Here is a 27,069-nt window from a genome sequence, read left to right as displayed (position 1 = left end):
ATTTTAACAATAGGCCCAATGTCAGACCCAGGCTTCAGCAACCACCTAATGAGATGATTTGTCCAGAGCTACTGCATTGCAATATTTTTAAGAAATTCTTTTGTATTTTATAGGCCCCTGAGACACTCTGTTTCTGAATTTGAATTTCGTTGTCCTGAATGTATTTTATTTGGTCCCTGTAACACACGGATGTGTGACTTATTTGAGAAAGCCTGCTGGCAGCTTATCAAGATCTTAGTTTGCATAATATGCATAATAAAAAAAATTCCATCTTTAAAAAAAAGAAAGAATTTGTTCTACAAAGATTAGTACCAGATTAGTTACTAAATACTGAGGCCAAAATTGCCTTAAGTGTCCAGTCAGCTGTATCACTCCATCATTTCTGATGTTAACTGTTCCTCTTCGAAACTGCTTCCCCTCCCCAGCCGTCTTTAGTTTTGCCTTTTTGTTCTGTAATTTACTGGAGGGAAATGAAAAAACTTCTCAGACAGCTGTTTCTAATATAGGCCAATGAACATGGTTGAAGATACTGGTAAAGGCCAGCCATGTGTTTTCAAGGCAAGCAAGAGTAAGTCAGCTGGATCAAGGTATCACCATTATCCCAGGGGAGCGGAAAAAAAGAGACAGATGGGATCTTTTTTATAAGAGTGCTGGTGGATAGACTCAGGATGTATCCATTCTGCATGTTACTCCCTGGCCTTACGGCACAGTCAAGAACAGTGGCCTGCTGTTGGTAGGTGCTGTCAGGTCTAGTCTGACTAATCGCAATCCTGTGAACAACAGATCTGAACCCTGTCCTATCCTGTGCCATCCTCATTTTCTCTGGCACACTAGAAGCTATTGCTTTAGTCATTGTGTCAATCAATCTAGTTAAGATCTTTTCTTTTGCTGAGCTGCCACATTTTTAAGCATGATGTCCCTTTTCAAGGAATAGTCTCTCCTAATAATATGCCTAGAATGTGTGAGATGATGTATTTGATACTAGTGTGTCAAATACAGTGGCCTAGGAAAGCCATTTTAAACAATAGACCCACTACTCACTACTCAGCAGCAAGTGATTGAAAAGACCATGGCTGAAATTGGTTCCCCTTACCTTGTAGATTGGCATTATTGCTCCTTAGCACATTGGAAATGTCCTTGACAGCAGATTTTCCCAGGGTAACATGTCTTAAAATTTCTTGACTTCTGATACCAAGAGTGTTGATTATGGAGCCAGGCAAGATGACATCATTGATAACGTCAGTTGTTTTTCCATCTATCATGATGTTGCCTGTTTGACCAGTGTTTAGGGTTTTTGTATATAAAAATAAGAATATCCAGGGAGAAGTGTAACAGCACTATGGAATTGGAAAAATTTCTGAGCTTATACAAACTAGAAGTAAATAATTTCTGGTTACACTGTGCTTTGAAATAGCAACTAGAATAAAATTGTGATAGAGCATTATTTAGTATCCAGGTTAGGGCTCATAATCGGAAACTGATTATCTAAATGGTGGTTTTAGTCAACTTCAGTGTACACTAATATGGGAGGAGGTTGAAGATATGAAGTATAAAGTCTCTGAATTTCTAAAGAGTTAGAGACAGAAAATTTAGAACCCAATTTTTTAAATAACTTTCTAAAATGATTCTTACAGAGTTTGAAACAGCTGAGACACTTTTAAATTCAGAAGTTCATATGCTTCTAGAGCATCGAAAGCAACAGAATGAGAGTGCAGAAGATGAACAAGAACTGTCAGAAGTCTTCATGAAAACTTTAAACTACACAGCTCGTTTCAGTCGTTTCAAAAACAGAGAGACCATTGCCAGTGTCCGAAGGTAAGTGCTAAAATAAATTTATCCAAATATTGGATATCTACGTGGAGAATGCTGCCCTTGTCATTACAGAAACACATTATTTTGAGTCTAATGCATCTAAAACACTGTTTTTTTCATTGTAACAAACAAGAGTGTTATCAGATAAATGTAAACTCACTGGTGTAGGGGAATTGCAGTGCTGACCTGAAGATGATGCCTGTTTCTGACTGTATGAATCTACTTACTACCAGTTCTTTGGGGGAAGAGTGACAGTGTCTTAGCTCTGGTTCTAGTGGTGCAACAGTCTCAAGGGCTTGTTTCACATCAGGTCTCTGGTTCTCTTGTCTCATGTCAGGTCTTTGTTTCCCTGCTGTATAGTGGGTGCTATGCCTGTTCGTCCTCTAGGCCCTATTTGCTCTTTTCCTGGTACTGAGATTTCTTTTCTTAGCTAGTGGCAGGGAAGTCTCTTTTTCTTCTGGTGGGTTGCTCAATTTAATGGCAAGTCTAGCCAGTCCTCTTTTGGATTGGTAGATAGCCAATCCTCTTGTGGATCGGCTAAACATACCCTATTCACATTTTCCCACCCATTTAAATGAAAAAGTGAAACGAGGGCTAGGAAAGTTATACTGAAAGATAAACTCAACAAATAACACAACATAACTGATCATCCAGTCATTTCAGAATGGGCTGTGGTCAGCTCTTCCACAGCAGTGTTCGCTGTCTATCCATTCTTTCCCATTATCCCCATAACAGTGGTCTTATATTATTTGTCCTTTTGTAATTGACGTTTCACTCAGAATAATGCCTCTAGATTCATCCAGGTTGTTTATTGTTTCACAAGTTCATCATTGTTTTACAGTGATTGTGTAATGTCCATTGTGTGCCTGTACCATGGTTTCTCTATCCATTTGATGTTGGTGGGCACATGGACTATTTCCATTTTTTCGCTGTTGTGAATAATGCTGCAGCAAACATGGGTGTGCATACATCTGTTTGTATCTAAGCTATGATTTCCTTGAGGTATATTCTCCAGTAGTGGAGATCACTTGATCTAAGTGAGAAATACAGTTGTTGTCAGACACAGTCAAATTTGACTCGCAGCAACTCTATGAACAAAAGATCTGAATCCTGTTCTTTCCTGTGCCATCCTCACATTGCCTGACATACAACATAAGAGCCCATTGCTCTAGTCCTCGTAGTTGAAGGTCTTCCTCTCCTTCCCTGACTCTCCACCCTTCCCAGCATCATGTTCCTCTCCAAGAAATAGCCTCTCCTAGCAACATGCCCAAAGTATGTGAGGCAAAGCCTCATCATTCATACCTCCAAAGAACACTCCAGCCACATCCTATCCAAGACATACCTGTTTGTTCTCCTGGCCATCCATGGGATGTTCAGTGCTCTTCTCCAAAACCATAGCTCAATAGTGTCAATTCCTTTCCTGACATCCTACTCATTGTCCATCTCTCAGATGCATAGCAAGTAATTGGAAAGACCATGGCCTGAATCAGATGCACCTTAGTCCTCAATCTGACATGGAAATACCATACCAAATAGAAATATGTTTTCAGCTTTTTGAAAAACTATTAGAATGCTCTCCATAGTGGTTATACCATTTTTCATTCCCATTAGCAGTGCATGAGAGTTCTAACCTCTCTGTGTCTTTGCTATCACTTGTTTGGTTGCTGTCCTGTTGAACTTTTCAGTTGTTGCTAGGGAGAGCCAATAATATCTCATTGTTGTTTTTATTTGCATCTCTAATAGCTAGGGAGCTCTTATGGCCTAGTGATAAGAAGTTGCACTGCCAACCCAGAAAGACAACAGCTCAAATCTAACCAAGTTCAAATCTGCCAGTTGTTCCACATGAGAAAGAGGGGCAGTCTTCTGCTATTTACAGTATTGGAAAACCTGCTGGAGGGTCAACTATTAGTAGGTTCCCATTCAGCAGTACTCAACAAATCTTGAACATTTCTTCATGTGTGTGTTGACCATCTGAAATTTCTTTCTTGTAATGTTTCCATATATTTTGCCCTTTTTTGTGATTGAATTTTGCTTGTCTCCCCCCCCATTTTTATTAATTTTAATGAACATTTACAGATATTTTGGATTTCCATTCATTCATTACTGTACTTTTCTCCCTGCCCACCCCTCCCCACAAGTTCACTCCTCTCTTTGAAAAGGAAAAAAAAATTCCTTCATTGGTATACAATCCCCCCCACGCCCGCACCAAGTACACTTCTCTATGCAACCTTAATTCTGGACTCCTGTGCTAACCATGATACTCAGTCATATATCACCTCTAATCTGTTCTTTCCCTCATCTGTTTCAATGCAGTATACATAATTTATCCAGTTTTTTTCTCAGTCTTACCCCAACCCTGATGTCAGTCCAATTCTACAACAGTGGTACCATGCAGTATTTGTCCCTTTGTGACTGAGATAGTTCACTCAGCATAATGTCCTCCAGGCTCACCCATTTTGAATAATATTTCATGAGTTCCTTGTTTTTCAACGCGGCGTAGTAATCCATTGTGTGACTATACCACAGCTTCTCTATCCATTCGTTTGTTGATGGGCACTTAAGTTGCTTCCAACTTTTTGCTATTGTAAACAAAGCTGCGATAAATATGGGTGTGCATATATCTGCTTGGATGGCAGTTATGGTCTCTCTGGGGTATATTCCCAGTAATGGGATTGCCGGGTCAAATGGTATCTCTATTTACAACTTTTTGAGAAAGCGCCACACTGCTTTCCACAGTGGTTGCACCATTTTACACTCCCACCAACAGTGAATAAGAGTTCCAGTTTCTCCACAACCTCAGCCAGCATTTGTTGCTTGCTGTTCTGTTAAATTTCGCTATTTTTACTGGGGTGAGATGATATCTCATATTTGGCTTGTCTTTTTTTTGTTGAAGTGCTGGAGTACGCTTTAAATTTTAGATCTGAATTGGTTTGCATTTATGTTCACTTTGTTAACCCTTTGTTAAAGAAGTTGTAGTTTCTCCATTTAATAAATTTTTGTCTCCTTATCAGAGTTCTTAAATGGATCAGTGATGTCTTAGAGAGTTTTGCATGTAAATGCACATACACCTGACTGTTGATTACTGTTCTTTTTAGGTTACATGTCACATAATAGCTACTTTTAGAGCTTCTTTGGAATGAATTGGATGTACTTTAGGAATACAGCAGTGTCTTCTGGCACATAGGAAGTCACAGAGAACATTTTCCTAAAAACAGTTCTACCTGATATAAGTAATTTAAAACATTTTAGCATTAAAAAAATACAATGGGAGCTCTGGTGGCTTAGAAGCAAGAAGCTTCTCTGCAATCCTAAAGAAGTGCAGTTCGAATCCACCGGAGGGACGATCTCCTCCAGTGCCAATGAGATATGACTCAGTGGTACCCAAGTTAAAAAAAAATTAATTACACTGTTAGTCAGTGCCATCAAGTTGACTACAATTCATAGCAACCTTATGAACAACAGATCTGAACCTTGCCCTCTCCTGTGTCATCTTCACTATCTCTGATATATGTTAAAGCCCAAGTAACCATTGTGTCAGCCCATCTTGTTGTATATATGAAAATAAACTAGTATAGAGTAATCCTAAAAAAGTACATGAATTTCTCAATTAAAGCATGAGATTTAAGAACCTCTTGGTGTTATTGAGAGTATCAGAACCCCTGAAACTATTACCTTGAGATGAGCTTTAAATTTTAAAACAGAAATACACCTGAAGTAATTTTAAAACCAAGCAGTATTGTCCAAGGGAGGGTTCTCTAGAGACGCAAAGCCAGAGATGCTTTTACACACACACACACACACACACACACACACACACACACAGAATTGATTTTCAAGAAATGACTCCTGTGCTTACACAAGCACAAATATGAGTAGGACCTCAAAGACTGTTGGTAAGACCAGTGAATTCAGGGTTTGCAGATAAAGCCCCTTCTGGAGTTGATGTGTCCAAAGTCAGCTAGGCGAACAGCATTGCATGCTGCTAGCTTTGGAGGCTGAAGAATCCAAAGTCAAGTTGGCATTTCCATCACGCTGCTAGTTAAAGTTCAGGGTCAGAATCCAGATAGAGGAATGAACAAAAACCTCTCTGGCTTTTTTTTAAAAATTATTTTATTTAATAATTTTAATGAACATTTACAGAGAATTTGGATTTCAATTCATTCATTGCTGCACTTCTCATGAAATAAGCGTGAAAAATATTACAGCCACTGTGGAAAACTGATGATTCTTAATAAAATTTAAAACAGAACTTTTATACTTAACATTATAGACGAAGTATATAAAAATTATTTTTGTTTTGTAAATTTGCTCTCATTTCTTGCTCTTTACACACACGAGTTGATAACATGGCGGAAGCTAGATTAAGGGTCCATAGCATATCCCTCTACATTTCTTCCTGCCTTCTTCTCTTATAGTGTACTGTAGAGTTGGAACTGACCTGTAGCTGACCTCTGGCATGTTTTCATAGATAGTTAATCACACAGGAGGAGATTGCCTATCCTTCTCCCCTGGAGAACTTTGGTGACCTCAAACAGCAAGGCCACCAGACCTCCCTACCCAGGAGCATGCTGCAGTGGGAATGGAACTTGAGACAGGTCAATTGAAAAAGGTCAAATGTCATAGGATCTCACTGTCTAAGAATGCAAGACAGACAGATGTGTAGACCAGAGTTTTGTAGTTAGCTGGGATTTGAGGAAAGAGAAAAGGAGAGATTAATGCTAATAGAAAAATTGGATTTATTCAAGCATGGAGTTGTATGGACAGTTATTGTAATTGCTGCTGACAGGCTCTGGGAGTGTAAAAAGTTGCATTGGCAGAAGTATGTCACATATCATTTAGTGACAGAAAGTATTTGTTTAGGCTGCTTATGCTTATCAAACACATTGTGAAATCTGATTTTTTTGTTTGGAGGTTCAAGATCATGGTTTCATGGATCATATCAGTTAATTCGCCTGATATGTTTAGTGCTTTTGTTGCTTAGAGCTTATGATCTTAAAATGTTACAAGCAGCCATTCAAAGCACAGTAGTGACTAATTGCCTACAGTAACAACTGTTTAATCCCCATCTAACATTACAGAATATTTTGATCAAAGATTATGTAGAAGACTCCTTGTTTTTATTTTTAGTTTTTGTGTGTGTACTGTCAAATCGGATATGAGTGGTACAAGAGGATATTGCCCCTCTTTCTCCAGAGCATCTTGTGAATTCGAACTGCATACTTCTGGGATTGCAGTGAAGCTTCTTGCCACTAGGACACCAGAGCTCATTATTAGAAGATGGAAAATACAGAACAGAATTTAGAGTTCTCATAGATTTTTGACTCTGGAGCCATAGGTTGTAGATGAGCCTCTGAAATAATCTTAAGACCTTAACTAAAAAGGGTCCACAAAAGTTTTTTTTTAAAAAATTTTATTTGGGATTTTAATGAGATTACAGAAAAATTATTTTCATTCATTCATTGTTGCACGTTTTTCCCCTTGCCTACCTTCCCCCTCCCCAATTCACTTTATTAAAAAAATATTCATCCTTTTTTGCACAGTTACCACCACCTCCCCCTTCCCCTAATCCTCTTTACAATGAACCTCTTATTCTGGGCTGTTGTAGTAGCCCCTAAAATTTTTGTAAAAAAAAAAAGCTTGTTTTTGTTACTGTTGTTTTTATGAAAATATTCATCCATTTTTGCACCGTTACCCCTCCCACTTTCCCTAGTCCTCTTTACATGTACCTCTTATTCTGGGCTGTTGTTGTAGCCCCTAAAATTTTTTTAAAACAAAAACCAGCTTAGCTTGTTTTTGTTAATGTTGTTATGTACCGTCTATTTGGAACTGACTCATAGCTGATTGTCCAGTGGGTTTTCAGAAGATGTAAATCTCATAAACAGAAATTGCCTATCCTTCTTCCACAAAGCAGCTGGTGAGTTTGAACTATGTGCCTTTGGGGTGGCAGGGGAACTCCTTACCACTTATTTACCAGAGCTCCTTAAAAATAGTTTATCTGGTGAAAAAGTTCAATCTTTTAAGAACTCTCTCTGTGGAATCTCAAGTGCTGCAACTTGAGCAACATTGGAACTCAGAAACCTTAGAGCTATTGAGTTTATGTTAATGGAAGATAACTTAAAAGGAGGATAAGAAGAGAATGGTGCAGCAATGAAGGAATGAAAACCCAAAATCCCTGTAAATGTTCATTAAAACTAATAAAATTTAATTTAAAAAAAAGGAGGATAAGAATGTGCAACTCAGAATATAATATCTTATTAAGTTATATATAAACTATTGAATTTACTGTACATATTCTTAGTAACAATCAAATAAAGAAATTTTTTTCCCTGTTATATACCGTCAAATCAGATCCAGCTGGCACAAGAGGTGATTTCCCCTCCTCCAGCAGAGCATCTGGTGGCAAATAAAATTTGAAGGAAAATTGTATAGAATGTTGTTGTTGTTAGTGATTGAGAAGGCAAAATTCCATCCATCATGTTGATTCCAGTCCATGGTGACTTTCCATGAGTTTCCAAGGCTGTAAATATTTGTGAGACGATACTATATAACATTCTCCTGAGGAGCAATTTGTGAATTCTGATTGCCAACCTCTCAGCTAGCAGTGTAACACTTTAGACTACTAGGTCTTTTTAAGTAAGTCTTTTTAAGTCTTTTCCTTTTCCCCCCCATACATTGTGTTTCACACTGTTCTTCATTCACATTGTGTTTCATACAATCATTCTCATTCATTATGTTTAATAAAATTCAAATCACTATTGAACTATTCCCATAATTACCCTGTCTTTCCAGATCCTTGCTGGATCTTTCCTATTTCCTTTACCCAACCCCCACCTCCACCCACCATATTGTGTGACCCTATGATTTCTGCCCCACATCCATCCTTTCCTTTCTGCTCCCACCCTGCCCCCCGTTGGATCTTCATATACATTTTAAGCTATTTCTGTAGTAATGGTCTTAATGTACTATTTGTCCTTACTGAGTTAGTTCACTTAGCATAGTGCTCTCCAGTCTCTCCCAAGTTATGTAGTAATTTTCGAAATCATTGCTCCTCAGTGCTGCCCAGTATTCCACAATTTTTCAATCCATTCGAATGTGATTGGACATTGGGGCTGTTTCTATGTTTTTGCGATGATGAATAACACTACCATGAACATTGGTGTACAAATCTCTGTGTCTCAGTTCTGAATTTCTCAGGATATATTTATTCCAAGCAGTGAAATAGCTGGGTCATACGGAATTTCTGTGTTCATTTTTTTAAAGAAATGCCACATTGCTTTCCAGAGTGCTAGTACCATTTTACAATCCCTCCAGCAGTGTATGAGAGTTCCAGTCTGCATCCTCTCCAACATTTATTACTTGCTGTTCTATTAAACTTTACCACTGCTAAGGGAGCTCAGGTGACCTACTGGCAAGAAGCCGTGCTGCAATCCCAAAGGTTCAAGGCTAGCAGCTGCTCTTCTGGAGAAGGATAGACAATCTCCTGTGTGATTAACTGCTTCTAACAGCCCTCCAGACGGTTAGCTATGAGTCAGTTCCAACTCTGCAGTAACAGTAATGGGTTGAGATAGTATTTGTGTGTGTGTGTGTGTGTGTGTGTGTGTGTGTGTGTGAGAGAGAGAGAGAGAGAGAGATAGTATCTTACTCTGGTTTTGATTTGCATCTCCCTTAGTGCCAGTGACTGAGCATTTCTTCATGTGTCTATTGGCCATCCGAATATCTTCTTTGTGAAAGGTCTTCTCATGTATTGCCCATTTTGTAATTGGTTATCGGGTTTTTCCTTGTGGAAGGCCTGTAATATTCTATAAACTTCTATTATGAGACCCTTGTCTGAGACAGTATTACTAATTTTCCCCCCCTGTCAATAGATTTTCTTTTCACCCTGTTGGAAAAAGTTTTTGATGTGCACAGGGATTTAATCCTTAGATTAATCCCATCAGTTTTATTCTCTCCTGATTGTGTATTTCTGTCTGTATTTGTCTGTCTCTTTATACCATGGGTTATGCCTTCTTGGCTTACTCGCTCTAGGTTTCTGTACTACCTTGAGTTGATTTTTCTGTATGGTGATAGGTGTACATCTTGCTTCAGCTTTCTGTAGGTAGTTAGCACCATTTGTTGGAGAGGTTGTCGTTTCCCCCTTTGATAGGTTTTGTTTCCTTGACGAATATAAGGCTGCTGTAGATTAATGGGTTGATTTCTGGGTTCTTGATTCTGATCCATTGGTCTATGTGTGTGTCATTGTCCCAGGACTATGCTGTTCTAGTTATTAAAGCTGTGTAGTAGGGTTTGGGATCAGGGAATGCTGTGCTTCCAACTTCACTCTTGATTTTCAGAGTTTTCTTTTTTTCAATCTTGGATAAATATATACCACGGGAAACTTTGCTGGCATCTTCCATAGGGAGCTGCTAACCCAAAAGGTAACACCTTTCTTCTGTGTGTGTTCCCTGGCAGCTTCATGGGAAAAGATGGACAGCCTTCTAACACGTTGCCACAGACTTTTAAATTGACAACCATGCTTAGAAACACATTTGCTGTCATTTGTGGCAACGTGTTAACATCATTGAAAACCTCCCTGGAGGCTCAGCTTTATGACTTGGTTCCAACTTGATGACATTGAGTTTTTGTTACTTAATTTGAGGTAAATTTGAAAGATCATATTGTCCAAATAAAACTTAATTTTTTAAAAAGCAAGGAAGAGTGATAAAAGCAGGGAACAATATCAAATTCTGGAATAAAGACTTTTGTACATTTCTTGGGAGATATTTTGGTTTTTTCAAAGGTTATGATGGGAGGGGCTGGTTTGCACTGGGAAACTATCATTGTCTATTAAACTTTACCAGAACTTAATATTCTTCAGGAATAGTTAGGAACAGGAGGTAATTTCAAAGAAAAATTTTGTAGTCACTTGTAGGAAATGAGAATTACTGTACTATTCTATCTTCTCTCTTTTTAAAAACTTGTTTATTTTTCTAGCTAAATCTGATATATAACTTATTGGTTAAAATTAATTAATTTTAAAATATTGATAGTTAATGTGTTGGGGTTTTTTTTTCTCCTCCTTCCCTCCTCCCGCGATGTCAGCTTGTTGCTCCAGAAAAAACTTCATAAATTTGAGTTGGCCTGTTTGGCCAATCTTTGTCCAGAAACTGCTGAGGAGTCCAAGGCTTTGATTCCAAGGTTAGTAGTGGATTGTATTGGATAAATTCCTGAAAATAGAATTACTCTATCTAAACAATGTGTGCATTTAAAATTTGTATTGCTATTGTCCACATTGAATGAGAATGTATTTTTTATATTTTATACCACAAATACTAGCAATTATATTGAATATCTTGGATTCTCATACATTGGTGATAAGAATACAACTCGAATGCTTGCTTTGGCAGCACATAAACTGAAATTGGAGCAATACAGAGAAGATTAGCATGGCCCCTTGTACAAGGATGACATGCAAATTCATGAAGCATTCCATATGTTTGTCCAGAATGAAGGCTGCACAGTGGAGTGGACTTGGGGGAGAGGGATTGCATAACAATGGAAGAGTTTTTCTTTTACTTTTCAAGGAGAAGAGTGAATTGGGGGATAGGGAGCATGGAGAAAAGTGCAACAATGAATGAACGGAAACCCTAAGTCTCTGTAAACTTTAATTAAAAATAATTTAAAAAAAGAATAAAAATTGATACTATCACATTGGAGAGAAAGCTGACAAAAATCTAGAAAAGTTACAGATGCATACACATTCTCGGTGACTTCAGAATTGTTCATGGGTACTTTCCCTACAGCAGCCTATGCTGGTTTATAAGAAGACCTCTATTCATTGCAGAATTTTCATCAATAACAGAAATACATCAACAGTCTGACCAGTGAACAAGAGTATATGTCATTGAATAATCTGACAATTTGTTGTTGTTAAAAGCTGTTGACTCAACACAACTCTTAGCAATTCTATGAACAGCATATCTGAACTCTGTCTAATTATACACCATCCCTAGTCACTGTCCAATTTTCAGATGGATAGGAAGCAGTTGAAAAGGCTTAAATCAGGCATACCTTAGTCTTTAACTGTCATTAGAGCTCTTCAGAACTCTAAGAAGGTTCCTGACCACAGTATTTCCTAATGCTATATGTCTCCTGGCTACTGATACCCAAGGTTGTTGATTTTGGATCCAAGTAAAATGAAATCATTGACCATTTCAATTTTTTCCCCCAGCTGTCATAATGCTGCCTGTTAGCCCAGTGGTGAAGATTTTTGCTTTTTTGATGCAGAAATGTAATGCATATTGAAGGCTGTCTTTGACCTTAATGCAGGAAACACATCACATTCCCTTTCACTTTGCGCAAGCAAAGCTGTGTAATCTGTGTACTTCAGGTTGTTGATGAGCTTTCCTCTGAATCTCGTGCCACATTCATCTTCATAGAGTCAAACCTCTCATGATTTGCTCTGAATACAGATTAAATTGGTATAGAGAGAAGTTGGAATCCACTAAGAATTGCATAACAACTCCCCTCCCCCACCCCCCCCAAAAAAACAAACCCCAAACCAAACAGTTTAGAGAAAGGATAAAACTCTTGAGGCACACTTTTCTTGATTATTAAACCAAGTAGTATTCCACTGGTATGTTTGAACACCAGCTTCCTGGTCTAGGTATAGCAATTGTTCGTTTTTGGGTTTTTGACCAGGAAGAGTTTATTTTCTTAAAACAAAACAAAACAAAACAAAACCTTTTTTTGTTTTTTAATATGTGTACCATCAAATCAGATCTGACCCATACAGGATCTGGTGGGTTCGAACCTCACACCTTCAGGATTGCAGTGCAGCTTCCTGCCACTAGGCCACCAGACCTCCCTATTTCAGTTTTCTATTAGACATTCTTCGGAAATCATTATTTTACTCTGTATAGCTTATTAAGTTATAAGATATAGTAATATCAGTGTTAGAAAAACTATGAAAAAGATATGAGGATAATCAGTTAAACTAAATATAAAGGAAAACTTTCACAAAGAACTGAGAGCTTTATACATTTACTAAAATGAATAGATTGCAATTCAGAAACTCTGCATCTCAAAGCAAATTTTTTTCAATTCTTTTTAATAGGTTTTTAACCCTACTTTTTTAAGAAGGACACCTATTTATTAAATAATCTTATTTTAAAAATAAATCTGGATCCGATATAGCCAATTTATCCCCCAAACGCTAATCATATTTCATTTTACTTTGGGAAGAAAGTAACTTTCTGACTACGTGAAATGCAAAGTTTAACAGTTGATTGGTCTGTGGTTGGTTTTTTTAAAACCACGCAGCACAAAATTTTTAGAGCTATTAATATAAAACGTTTTAATGTACTTAAGTGCATGATACTAAGTACTGGCCAGCTAGCTCCTGCCATTTTACTTCTACCTTTGTTCTCCCAAGGAAAAAGAAACTAATCTTAAATTGCATCTTCAGCAGAATAATCTTATATATACTTTGTAAGCAAAATACGAGCTTTATTTATATAGTTGTTGGATTTTACATGCAAGCAAGATTCTACTAAGATTATCCAAAAATGACTGGAACAGCACATCAGCAGAGAACTGCCAGAAGTCCAGGCTGGGTTTAGAAGAGGTCATGGTACTAGGGATATTGTTAGATGGATCTTGGCTGAAAGCAAGGAATACCAGAAGAAAGTCTATCTGTTTTTCATTGGTTATGCAAAGGCATTGGACTGTGTGGATCATAACAAACTGTGGCTGCCTCTGATAAGAACGGGAATCCCAAAACACTTGATCATGCTAATGTGAAACCTATACTTGGACCAAGAGGCAGTCGTCAGAACAGAGCAGGGAAACACTGCATGGTTCAAAATTGGGAAAGGTGTATACCAGGGATGTGTCCTATCTCCATACCTTTTTAGCCTGTATGCAGAACAGATTATCCGAGAGGCTGAGCTCTATGAGGAGAAGTGTGTTGTCAGGTTAGGAGGAAGATTCATCTAGTAACAATCTGCATTATGCAGATGACATAACCCTGCTTGCTGAAACTGAGGAGGACCTGATGCACTTGCTGCAGAGGGTCCAGGACTGCAGCCTTCAGAATGAAACCTATACTTGAACAAAGAGGAGCTCGTCAGAACATAGGAAGAAGACATTGCATGGTTCAGAATCAAGAAGAGTGTCTGTCAGGGATGTATTCTTTTTCCACACCTTTTCAATCTGTCTTCAGAACAGATCATCTGGGATCCTGGGCTGTACAAGGAGGAATGTGGCATCAGGATAGGAGGAAGATTCACTTGCTGAAACTGAAACCTCAAGTGCTGGCTGCAGAAGGTTGAGGACTGCAGCCTTCAATTTGGATTGAAGCTCAATATCAAGAAAACAGATTCTCATCACCGGGCTAATTTGCAGAATCATGATGGATGGTGAAGAGATTGAGATTGTTAACAGTTCACCTCGTTCCACACTCAGTACTCTTGGTACCAGCAACCAGGAAATCAAGAGACAAATTGCATTTGGAAAGTCAACTGTCAGGGACCTCTCCAGAGTGCTGAAGAGCAACAACATCAGGCTAGCGACTAAAGTATACCTGATCTAGCCATAGTCTTCCCAGTTGCAGCTGTGCATCACAGAGCTGGATGATGACTAGGGATAATAGAAAATTGATGCTTTCAAGCTCTGATGCTGGAGAAGAGTGTTGGATATAGCATGGTTCGTCCTAGAGAGGGTGAAGCCAGGCTGCTCCTTGAAGGCAAGGATTCTGAAGTTTCGTCTGGCATACTTTGAGCATGTTGCAAGGAAAGACCAGTCCTTAGGGACATCATGCTTGGGGAGGGTGGAGGGACAGCACAAGAGATGAGATGGATAATTCAGTGACTGGAGTCATAGGAGTAGATGTGTCAGAGATCGTGAGGTTGGCACAGGATAGAGCAGGATTCAGGGCTCTTGTACTGAGGGCCACTATGAATCACTAGCAACTCAACAGCACATGATAACGCAACAGTTTTATTCTGAGATTCAGTGTTACCTCAAAGCATAATTACTGTATTAACTTTGTAATTGTCCAGTTGTAAACAGTTCAGCAAAAGCGTAGTACACCACGAGCCTCTATTCTTAAGTCACTTAAAAAAGGCAGGCTTGGTCACACTCATTTAAAAACAAATCTTCCCTATGTTATTTGCTAATGTTTAGTTTCAGTTTAACTTCTGAGAATGAAATAGAGGGATTATAGTTCTATGTATCTCATCTTGATTTTTCAGAAGTCCTGAAAGGGAGTTCTTTACAGCTTTGCTTTGTCGGCCTGAAGCTGAAGCTTCTGTAGTTTCATAACCATCCCCATGTTGCCAATGGTTTTCTGTTTCCCATGATAGAAGGCCAGCTGAGGGTTGATCTTGGTTGTCATTAAAGCCAGCAAGTCCACGCCTGCCATCCTGATGATGCAGTCAGCCTTGTCTTAAGGAGGATGTACTTATCCTTAGTCATTCTTCACATCTGCCACCCAGGTGGCTTCTTTACTCACAGGGCGTCCTTAACCTTAAATGTGAAAATGCCACCGATTTTCTTTACAGACTATTCCCCTTCCTCTTCAGGCTTCTTCTCAATCACTTTAAAGATAAGATTGGCCTGAAATTCACCAACAGCAGAGCTGGTTGGAGCAAACTCAATTTTGTTGTTTGTCTTTGATTGTCATCAAGTCAAGCATGACTCAATAGTGACCTTATGAACAAAAGACCTGAAGCCTTTTTATAATTGTGTCATCATTTATCAAAAACCTCAATATTCTAAATGAAACGATAGCTTTAAGAAAGCCCATCTTGTAGAGTGTTAAAACGACAGCTCTTACAGTCCCTAAATTATGCTGCACATCACCCTTTGCTCAGGCATAGGTTTAGCACAAGCACAGTTTGGTATTGTGGAATTCCTGTTCTCCTCAGTGTTAGCCGTAATTTGTTATGATCCACACAGTCACCTGCCTTTGCATAGTCAGTAAAACACAAATAGACATTCTTCTGGTATTCTCTGCTTTAACCCAGGATCCAGCTGATGTAAGAAATGATATCCCTCGTGTTACAGCTTCTTCTAAATCCACATGGAATTTCTGGAAGTTTATGAACTAGAACAATGTGGAATAATATGAACAAATCCTAAAGAAAAAGTATCAGATTTTGAAGGGTGGTTCCACTGAGGCTATTTTTTTACCTTGTGGTGCTGGCCAGAGATCAGCTACAGTGGCTTGGGTCTTGAGACCTACTTTTTGATGCTTCTAAGCCGTTTTATCACTTCAGCTCTGTCCTCCATGGAATTAAAAAAATTTTTTAAATTTTATTGTGTGTGTGTTTGTGTGTGTACTGTTAAATCAGATCTGACTGGTACAGGAGGAGATTGCCCCACCTTATCAAACCGTGTACCTCTGGGATTGCAGTGTAGCTTTTTGCCACTAGGCCACCAGAGCTCCCTGGAACTAAAAACTTTAAAGGCCATGTTTACCAGGTCATGGATTAGTGTTTGCTGTCCGTCCTCAGCTTTTTTGAATTTTTTCCTTATGTCAGGTGCAGATTGTGTTATGAAATAGGTGGCTAAAACAGGAAACTCTGATGCAGTTGAAGTGTCTAGGTGGGTACACTGGCCGTAGGCTTCAGGTAACCTATTTAAAAAGACTTCCTGTTTTTTATCTGGCTCTTGTTTTATTTTTTTGAGTTTATTATAATTAATTACTTTCTGGGCGGCGCTTTGCATGCCTGCTAAGAGACACTGAATCATACAGTCTTGCCTGTGCCTATTTTCTTGACCATTTTGATAGTCCCAGTTGCACTCTGCATCTGGGATGGCTACTGTGTCTTCAGGCACTGTCTGGTCTATGAGGTGTGTCTGGTCTGTGTATGTGTGGGCAGCTGCTAAAATGTAGTCTTTTTTGTCAGGTGTGTGTGAGGGTAGAGGTGAGAATAACGTGGAGATCATGCCAGGTAAGGTCATAAGCTTGTGTTAGCAGAATTCTTTATGGTGATGTGTGGGTTAGATGAAAAAAAAGCTGGGGCTTTTTTTTTTTAATTTTTTTTTAATGTTGAGGCATTTTTTAAGTAATGGACAAATCAGATAGAGAATAGGGAACATGGACACAAACAACTCTATCTTTGGTGCCTGCAGAGTAATGCAGGAGATGGGGAGAGTGGATAACACTTGGATGGCGAGTCATGAGTATGTGTATGAGAGCTAATGAGAGAAGAGAAATAGGGTACTGCAGTGGGAGGAGAAGATATGGATGGGAGAGGCCAAATCTTCAGGAGGATCCAGGTCAGAGGGGGTAGAGCCAGAGGTTGGAGCGGCAACAGAAGGAAAAGAAAGTTTTTAATTTTTCAGGAGAGAAACACATGTGCACTGGAATAGACTGAACAGAGGTCTGGGCGAGAGCAAAGGAACCAAAAGCCTGGAAATAGGGGATCTCCAGGTCTTTGCCTAACCTGTGACAGTAGTTGTCTAAGGCCTTCAGGATATCAAAGTCTAAAGAGCCATCAGGTAAAAACAGAGCAGGGGGAAAAAATTAGATTTCCCCCCCTTTATGTCTAAGCGGTTTTGTACTTCATGCCACTTTGAAAGTAAACAGCCTAGTGGTGATTTAGGGTCAAATTTAGACACTTGTAATCCCAGTTTCCATCCCATCCCCGAGCAATGTGTGTCAGTGTCCCAACAATCAGTCTACACAAAGAAGGAAAGGTAAAAGGGCAGCAAGGCAGGTGGGGTGTCCCCACAGACACTGAGGCCCGGGCTAGACCTGGTCTAGTGGAAATGCGAGTCCCTCTCACTACCACGATTGCAGACAGGAAGCCGGGAGACAGAGCAGGAAAGGAGGGATGAGTGGACCATGTGGACTCAACTCTGGCAGGAGGAGGCTGGACTCCAGAGGGGTCCCAGTCTGAGGTGAAGGAGCAGCCCAGGGGCACACGCTCCTCCTGGGTTTTAGCACTAAATGTAAAATAGGCACAGAAACTGAAAGTAAGCAAGGAAGCTTTTTATTGGGAGCTCTTGGGGTGAGGTTCGTTAACCTGGGCTGGAGAGAGGCAGCAAGGGGCAGGGAAGTCACATGGTAGGTGGGGGTAAACAGGCTTTTAACCACTCAGTGGAAAGGAGCCATCTCTTAGCAGAGGCAGTGAGTGCTATTGACATTGTTAGGCAAGAACCTGCTATTGTAAGCGAGGTACATTGTTGAATCAGATGACTTAGAAAATCCCCTTTCTAGCTTTTAGTTTCCTTGAGGTCATGTCATGGGATTCAGTGAGTCAGCCCTGTAGGCATAAGATTAAAGACAAACAACTACTCATATATCATTTTTCTTTGTGGTGGCTTATTTGTTGCTGTGATATTGGAAGCTATGCCACTGCTATTTCAAATACTAACAGGATCACCATGGTTGACAGATAAGGACATTACTTCTTTGTCGGCTCGTTCATTTTGGTCCAGTAACTCTTTATACTCCTTCAGTCTTCTTTTGATACTGCCTGTATCATTCAATATTTTGCCCATAGCATCTTTAAGTATTGCATCTTAAGGCTTGAATTTGTTGTTCACGTCCTTCAGCTTAAGAATTGCCGAGTGTAGGGCATTCTGGTGGCCTAGTGGCAAGAAGCTGCATTGCAATCCCGGAGGTATGGGGTTCTAATCCACCTCTGCTGGAGAAGGTGGGGCAATCTCCTCCTGTACCAGTCAGATCCAGTTTGACAGTACACACACAAAATAATAAAGTAAAAATTTTAAAAACAAAAAAAGAATTGCTGAGTGAATTTGATTCTTGATTTTTTAACTCTAGATCTTTGCACATTTCATTAAAATACTTTGCTTTGTCTTTCCAAGCTTCCTCTTAGAATCTTCTGTTTAGCTCCTTAACTTTTTTATTTCTTCCTTATTTAATATGATCGTCCTTGCCTTTTCAAATCATCTTAAAGAGTTCTTTGTAAATTAATGATATTTATTATTATCCTTCATATTTTTAGATAGTGGACTATTTTCCTAAACCTTTGATTTACATTTTGGTTCTGTTTATTAGTATATTTTGGCATGAAAGCATTTTTTTAAAAATTTTAAATTATTATTAATTTTAATGACAATTTACAGAGACTTTGGATTTCCATTCATTCATTCATTCATTCATTGTTGTACTTTTCTCCCTGCCCATCCCTCCCCCGAAAGCATTTTTATGTGTTATAGAATGAAGTAACTTTTTCTTTTTTTTTAATTTATTATTAATTTCAATGAACATTTACAGAGACTTTGGATTTCCATTCATTCATTGTTCCACTTTTCCCCCCTACCAATCCTCTCCCCTTGTACACTACCCTCTAGGAAAAGTAAAAGAAAAATTCTTTCATTGTTTCCACACAGGTCCATTTTGCTATGCAGCCTTTGCTCTGGATTCCTGTCATGATAAAAATCCCTGATAATTTTCCCTCTTAAACAGTTTTCTCCCTCATCTGTGCCAATACAGTATACATTATTGAACCCATCCTTCTCAATCTCCTCCCAACCCCGAGGTCAGTCCTGTCCTTTTATGACTGAGATACTTCATTCAGCATAATGTCCTCCAGGGTCACCCATTTTGAATAATACTGCATGAGTTCCCTTGTTTTTTTAATGCAGCATAGTATTCCATTGTGTGAATACACCACAGCTTCTCTATCCATTCGTTTGTTGATGGGCACTTAGGTTGTTTCCCACTTCTTGGTATTCTGAACAAAGCTGCAGTAAACATCGGTGTGCATATATCTTCTTGGATATCAGTTTCGGTCTCTTTGGGGTATATTCCCAGTAGTGGAATTGCTGGGTTGAATGGTATCTCTATTTGCAACTTTTTGAGAAAGCTTCATACCGCCTTCCACAGTGGTTGCACCAGAAATCACTTTTTTGACTCTTGAATTTCCTATAGAAAAAGTTGAGAAGTATGTTTTGTATATAAGATTTTAAATGGAATATCTTCTTTAGTAAACTACATTTATTTTTTATTTAACATGGTGCCACAAATGACAGCAAAATGTGTTTCTAAGCACGGTTATCAATTTAAAAATCTACGGCAGCGTGTTAATATATATTAGAAATTATTGAACACAAAGAATTATCATTGCAGGTTTAATTATAGACATTTACAAAATAAATTGATTGGGATACAAGTAAATATTTTATTGGGTTAAATATTGGCTCTGATGCTTCTGCCACCTGACATGTTATTTCATTCAAGCCTGAAGGACAGATTGCCACACCCCATGTTTAAAGACCAACCAAGGTATTGCATCCCATCCAAGCTATTGTCTTTTCAGTTGTTTGCTGTGCATCTGTAAGTTGGACAATGACTAAGGATGAAAGAAGACTCTTTAGAATTGGTGTTAGATAAGAGTATTGAATTGGATTGTCAAGAGATCAAACAGGTCTGTCCTGGTGAAAGTGAAACCAAGTGGCTACTTACAGGCAAGGACAGTGAAACTCAATATCACATACTGCAGGCATGTTGCAGAAGGGAGCAGTCCTTAGAGAAGTATATCATGCTTGGAAATGTAGAGGTCAGCCAAAGAGAGGAAGACTCTCTATGACATGGATTGTCATGTGACTGTAACACTGTGTCAGTGATGATGAGGATAGTGCAAGATAGGGTAATGTTCATATCTGTTGTTTCATAGGATCATACCTCACTGAACAACATATAACAATAATGCTGTTCTTGTGACGTGTTGAATTGCATTGCTAAACAAGGCAGCTAGAATCTCCAGTGGTTTGAATCCATTCCGAGGGAGAATGATGGCCAGTTGCTCCAGTAAGATTTGCAGCCTTAGGTATGGGAATGAGCATATGAAACACAATATGAATGAAGAAATGTGCACAATGCTATATAGTATAGATGAATTTTTTAAAAAAAACCCAAACTACTTAAAATTTAATTTGCTTTTAAAAAAAAAAACTACAGCCTTAGTAAGAAAGTTGCTACGAGTCAGAGTCTACTTGGCAGTGAATAGTTGTGTTTCTTTTTAAAATATTGTTCCTGATGATTATTATTTACTTTGAGCCCTCCTTCCTGTGAGTAAAATCACATCACTAATTCACTAGTCAGGGAGAACTAGAGGTAAAGAGAAGGGGAGTTCTCAAGCTGTAAACTCACTACCATGTGAGAACCAACTCCTATCTCACCCTCTCACCCTTTTTTCTTTCCGTGGTCATACATTGCTTGAGAGGAGATTGCTTATCTTTCTCTGAGTTGTGGTCTTTGGATTAGTAGAGAACATCTAATTATGACATCAGAGCTTCTAGAAATGGATTTAAGGTTCCCCTAAAGGTCTTAGTAATCAAGTATTTCAGAATTTTTTTTTAAAACTTGTTTTTTTTAAATATTTATAATTCTTTAAAAAAATTTAATTATTATTTTTTTGTGTGTACCATCAAATTTGATCTGACTGGTACTGGAGGAGATTGTTCCTCCTTCCCCAGCAGAGCATCTGGTGGATTCATCAGACTGTGTGCCTCTGGGATTGCAGTGCAGCTTCTTGCCACTAGGCCACCAGAGCTCCCCTCAGAATTTTTTTTAAATTTTTTAAATTTTACTAATTTTTGTGCATGTACTGTCAAATCAGACTTGACTGGTACTGGAGGAGATTGACCCTTTTTCCCAGCAGAGCATCTGGTGGAATTTGAACTGCATACCTCTGGGATTGCAGTGCAGCTTTCTTGCCACTAGGCCACCAGAGCCCCCAAATATAAGAATGTATTGAAATGTTGACGAATTTTCATTCACCCATTAAGTCACCTATTTCTTTTGGTTTTCTTCTCTTAGCTTGGAGGGACGATTTGAAGATGAGGAGCTGCAGCAGATTCTTGATGATATCCAGACAAAGCGTAGCTTCCAGTATTAATCTCGAGATACCCTTCAGCGTAATGCTTCCTCCGCAGGATCTGGACTGACTTAACACAGAAAATTTACTTCAGAAAACACTTGATCTTCTTTGGGCAGAGTGAAACATTGATTTTGGTTCGGTTGGTGTTTAAAACCTAACTGGTAAACCCCAGTAATTATGTCATTTTAAGAGGCTTTGCAGGGCCTCCAGCTTTGGCGAAATATGAGGTGGGATGACTGCTTCATCCCCTGCTATTTGGCCTCTATTATTTTTTTTTGGCTTCTATTATTTTTTATTCTTAGCAATTCATGTTTTAATTTATAAAAGTGATTTAATTATTTAAACCACACAAGAACATGAGGTAAAGCTTACCACAGAAAGCAGTTAGAACCATGATTAACCTGTGGAGCATTGTGAGGCCTCTAACCTTCAGATGAGCAGGTAGTTTTACCTTTTTCATGGTCAGTCACAGAATGAGAATTTGGAGAACATGTTTATTATTAACTCGTTTTGTAACCCTAAGTTAGGATTTTATCACTACATTGGGAAGGTCTGTCCATTTTAAATGTCTGCATGTGTTCAGGAGCAGAAGTTTGTATGATGGACTAGACCTGGATGTAGAGACTTTCTATGCTCCTGAGCCAGTGCAGGGAGGACATTTGACCTCCAGCTGTCTGTGATAGACATTTTTAAAACTGCATATTCTTGCTTTGATTTTTCTACAAGGAAATGAGACCATTTCCTTCACAGTTTTGGAAGGTTTTGGTGTTGGGTTTTTTTTTTTACACTTATATTCAAGAAAAAGGTTGGGGAAGGAGCATATTTGACCTTATATTTCTAGTTAAGTAATGAATAAAATATTCTCATTTTCATACTCTCTTGTAGTTATTGAAATAACATGGTTTAGCTCTTTTCAACAAGGCAGTTGAGTAACAGACTCAGAGATGCACATCTTGTGAAGAAGACCCTGACTGATAAGACCATTTAGCCAAAATCCAAGACAAGGAGAACATCCCCCTTGACCAGCAGCATCTGGTATTTGCGGGTAGACAGCTTGAGGATGGCGACCCAGTCTCTGACTACAGCATCCCAATAGAGTCCACCTGCATTGGTGCTGCATATGCGTGGTGGCATTTTCGAGCCTCCCTGTGCCAGCTCGCACAGAGGTATAACTGACAAAATGATCTGCTGCCGGTGTTCTGCTTGCCTGCACCCCCATGCTATCAGCTGCTGCAAGAAGAAGTGTGGGTATACCAAACAACCTGCACTCCAAGAAGGTCAAATAGGAGCTCCCTCTTCATTGGCTCCCTTGCCTCTTGCAGGTGGCCACATTCTGAGCCCCGTGGTTCTGGGCCCTCAATAAAGTCTCCCTTTCATTGAACTGAAAACAAAGCAAAACATGGTGGTTGTTTTTTTTTTTTTTAGCAAAACATGTTTTATAGCATATTTCTTGTATTAGCTTGTTTTTGGGGTTTTTTTGAGTAGCTGGATTTATCATAGTTTACAAACAAAAAGTTAATGATTATGACATGTATAAATATATACTTGCAATAAATTCCTGAATCCAAGGGTGTATGCAAAAAGTTATAGTGTTACATAGAAATACTTTTTTCCCCTTTTAAATCTTTAGTCATATGAAAGTAGTATGTTTATAATTTTAATTTGTATTTCATTTATTATGAATGTTTATTAGCTTTTTTTCCATATGTATAGAAATTCTTTAAGAGCAGGAATGGCATCCCCTTCCTAAACAACATGCCTCTGGAAACACTATGAATATTGAGAAATGACAATAGTTACTGAAAGGCTTCAGGTCTTTTGTTTATACGGTCACTATGAGTCATGATCTACTCGATGACAAGAACAACAACACAGAAATTCTTGTAGAACATTTGTTTACTAGGGATGTCATGAGGAGTTCCTGTGAACTGGGACATGAAGCAACAGAAATGTATCACACTTCTGGAGACTAGAAGTCAGGATTCAGGATGTTCCCTGGAGGCTTCAAGGTAAGATTTTCTTGATTATCTTTCCTCACTTCTGGCAGCCTGGGTGTGTAGTGGAACAACCTCAGTAGTTGCCCTTTTTTTGCACAGTTACTTTCTTTCCTCTATCTCTTAGGAGTTCTCTGGTCATTGAGTGTTGAAGAAAAATAGGCAATTTCTTTCTTTGTGATATACAATCTCTGAATACCCATTGACGTGTCAGCTATAAGTCAGTTCCAACTTAACGGTAAATAACAACAATACTGTTCAGTTTTAAAAAGACTTAAGAGTGTTTGGGGTTCTTAAGACTTTAAAAATACTAAAATTATCTCCGGGCAGTAGTTTCAAGAGCTATTCTGGCCCTTTTAGCTCCTGAAAATTGGAAATCTATGACACCTTGAAATTTTGTTCTTTTATCAACGTGTTCAGTCATAGTTGTAGTACATGATCCTTTTCTAGACTGATGGCAAAGGTTTATGTTGTTTGTGCAGGTAGTTAGCAATATATTTAATATTCTTCCTCCTGTTTCTAACATTTTCATTCCCCCTATTGGGTAGAGAGACTTAAGTACCTTAGGTGATTGCTTGTAAGCTTTTAAGAGATCAGATATACACAGAAAACTAAAGATAGAAAAAGGAGCACTAAATATATTATTGTTATTGAGTACTGTAAAGTCGTAAATGACCCTTCAGTGGGTTTTCAGAGGCAGTTAATCACACGAGAGGAGATTGTCCATTCTCCCAAGGAGCAGCTGGTGACCTTAAACCACATGCCTTTCTTATTATAACACAGCTTCTTGCCTCTAGGCCATCAGAGCTAAACAGGTTATTAGGCTCACTGATTGGGATATATACCATAACTCAAACATCAGAAGAATCAGATCAATGTGATATTTATTGTGTACTGTCACATCAGAGCTGATCTTTAGCTAACCCTCCTGTGGGTTTTCAGAGGCAGTAAATCTCACATCAGGAGAGTGCTCATTTTGCTGAGAAGCAGCTGGTGGATTCAAACTGCGTATGTTTGCATTGGCAGTGCAATTCCTTATCATTAAGCCACTGGAACTCCCTAGTCGCAAGAGGTATTTGATTGTAAATAAGAAACCTTATGGTTGTATATATGTGTGTATTTAGATACAAATACACAGCTCACAAAACTTTTTTAATAAGTGTATGACTTACGGACAGATATTACCATACTTCATTAGTGTAATTTTTTTTCTCACTGTAAACCAAAACCATTATTCTTGACCAGTATTAGGAGGAAACCATTTACCCTTGAGTAACTTCTTTTCTTTGAGCCTCAGTTACAAAAAATGAGTAACACTGGAGTGTGCCCATGTATTTGCAGAGGGGATTTAGATTTGTAGAGAAAATTATTAATGATGAATAGGTTTCAATGCAGTTTTTAGACTAAGACTAAAAAGCAGATCTGGCCTTCCGTGTCTGAAATAACAGGCCTTCAAAAACCCTAACAGACTAACAGGAATATTGTTATGTCTAGTGGCAAAGTATGAGCCTTACAAGTTACAAGAAACTAAAAAAATGAGGAATATCAAGTACAAACGCTCCTTAATAATTGTAACATGGAATGTATGAGATAGGCATTTAGAAACTGTTGGAAGTTGTAAAAAGCGAAACACAAATGTTGACATCTTAGATGTTCGTTAGCTCAGATGAAGTGTTATTGGCCATTATGAATGAGACCATTGATAAGATCTTTCATGCAGAGAAGGACAAAATGTGGAGCTATGGTAGGAAATTCACTGTTGTTAAGAGCATTTCATGATCCTGAAGGTTATTGCTGTGAGTGTTAGAATACTGTTATACAGAGAAGACAATAGTTAGACACTGAAGCCACAGATGAAGGAATTAAGAATTTCTACCAAATTTTGCAGTCTGACACTGATGGAACATGAAATCAAGATTAATAATAATTGGTGACTAGAGTGCACATGTTGCAAACACCTAAACCTAGGAGTTGGAGAATATGGCCTTAGTGAAGCTGGAGATAACATATACATTCATTTCAAACACCCTTTTTTGTTTTTTAAATTTTTTTTTATTGTAAAAATGCCTGTATGAGTATCCAAATGGGGAAGAGGTGGGAGCAGAAGGATGACACTGGTTGGGATAAAAATCACAGGGTTGCACAATTTGGTGGGTGGAGGGAATGGGTCAAGGAAATGAGAAAGATGCAATGGGGATTGGAAAAAGCAGGGTAATGGTAGACATAGTCCAATAGTGATTAGTTGGGGGTTTTTTGGTTGGTTTTTTAACGAAGAGATTGTCGTTTTTATTTGTGGGTTCCCCATTTGGGAAAAGGGGGATGACTGGCTGCTTCATGCTGAACAGGGGCGTTGGGATGAAGGGGGGCTACTTTTACACTTTGCTGGTGGTCATAAGTTGAATTATTGGTGGTTTTGATTTGAACCTGCATACTTTCTTGTTCGGCTAGAGTAGATTTTTATGACGTTTTCTGTTCTCTGGACTGCAAGGTCTTTGTGTGCGTGAGTCCATTGGGAGTGGCTGGCTGAAGCTCCATCCACCTTCACATCCTTAACTCTCAGTTACATTTTCCCTTTTGTCTCTGAAACAGGGCTCAGGGTTCAAGTTACCTGTTAGAAAGGGAACAAACCAAGAGAACAAACCTGTGAATTACAAAGAAAAGGGCTTTGGGGGTGTTACAGGTGTACTGGAGGAGGAGATGGAGGAAAGGCTTAGATAAAGTTCCTCATACATACCAGACAGCTCTACCCAGGGACAGGGTGACCCTACCCAGGGGCCAGATGGCTCTCCACCCCCACCCCAAAGCTCTTTCAATGTCCAGATGTTGCACCCTACTAGAGACCACAGCCAGGGACAGCACTTATGGCTCTAGCGCCATCATCATTGCCCCTGTCCTCTCTACCAAGTGGGCTAATTTAAACTCAAAGTACATACATAACTTTACACAAATGGAGAAGGGGCTTCTAGAGTGGTGAAGTATGTAAAAAAAAAAAGTTGTCTGAAGCCAGGCTGTGAGATAGCACTCAAGTTGGCCTTCCTTCATCTGCTTCTGCAAGCAAAATCCTGCCCAAGATAATCTTTTTGGTTTAATTTTTATTTTCTATTGATTTGTTCATATACATTATGTTCCACACTACCCTTTATTCACATTGTATTTAATACATTAATTACATTTTATAAATTAATCACCATTGAATTATGCCCATCTGTCTTTCCAGATCCCCACCAGATCTTTCCCATTTCCTTTACCCCACCCCCACCAAGTTGTGTAACCCTCAAGTTCCTCGCTGTCCATCCTCACTCCTGCTCCCTCACTCCCCTTTGGATCCTTAGACACGTTTTATAGCTATCTTTCTATTTCTACCATAAAGGTCTTGTGCAATATTTGTCTTTATGAGACCAAATTAGTTCACGCAGGATAATGCTGTC

General features: G+C 38.8%; 1 protein-coding gene and 1 pseudogene across 1 annotated transcript in view; one reads left to right on the top strand and one right to left on the bottom strand.

Annotated features, from left to right (window-relative positions):
- The window catches only part of LOC102873378 (DNA-directed RNA polymerase II subunit RPB4-like), a 31,922-nt gene extending 10,247 nt beyond the window's left edge, over nt 1-21,675 (top strand). The window contains exons 2-4 of the mRNA XM_006902800.1: nt 1,635-1,815; nt 10,891-10,986; nt 21,587-21,675. Of these exons, the coding sequence (XP_006902862.1) occupies nt 1,635-1,815; nt 10,891-10,986; nt 21,587-21,665 (356 nt within the window). The 3' untranslated portion in view covers nt 21,666-21,675. The remainder of the gene's footprint in view (nt 1-1,634; nt 1,816-10,890; nt 10,987-21,586) is intronic.
- LOC102872971 lies at nt 15,062-15,637 on the bottom strand (annotated as a pseudogene).
- Nucleotides 21,676-27,069: the final 5,394 nt, after the last annotated feature.

The sequence above is a fragment of the Elephantulus edwardii genome, unplaced genomic scaffold (assembly GCF_000299155.1).
Source record: "Elephantulus edwardii isolate Elephantulus edwardi_28Jun2011 unplaced genomic scaffold, EleEdw1.0 scaffold00453, whole genome shotgun sequence".
NCBI lineage: Eukaryota > Metazoa > Chordata > Mammalia > Macroscelidea > Macroscelididae > Elephantulus > Elephantulus edwardii.
The sequence above is the reverse complement of the archived record's forward strand: the minus strand, read 5'-3'. Positions and strand labels throughout refer to the sequence as shown.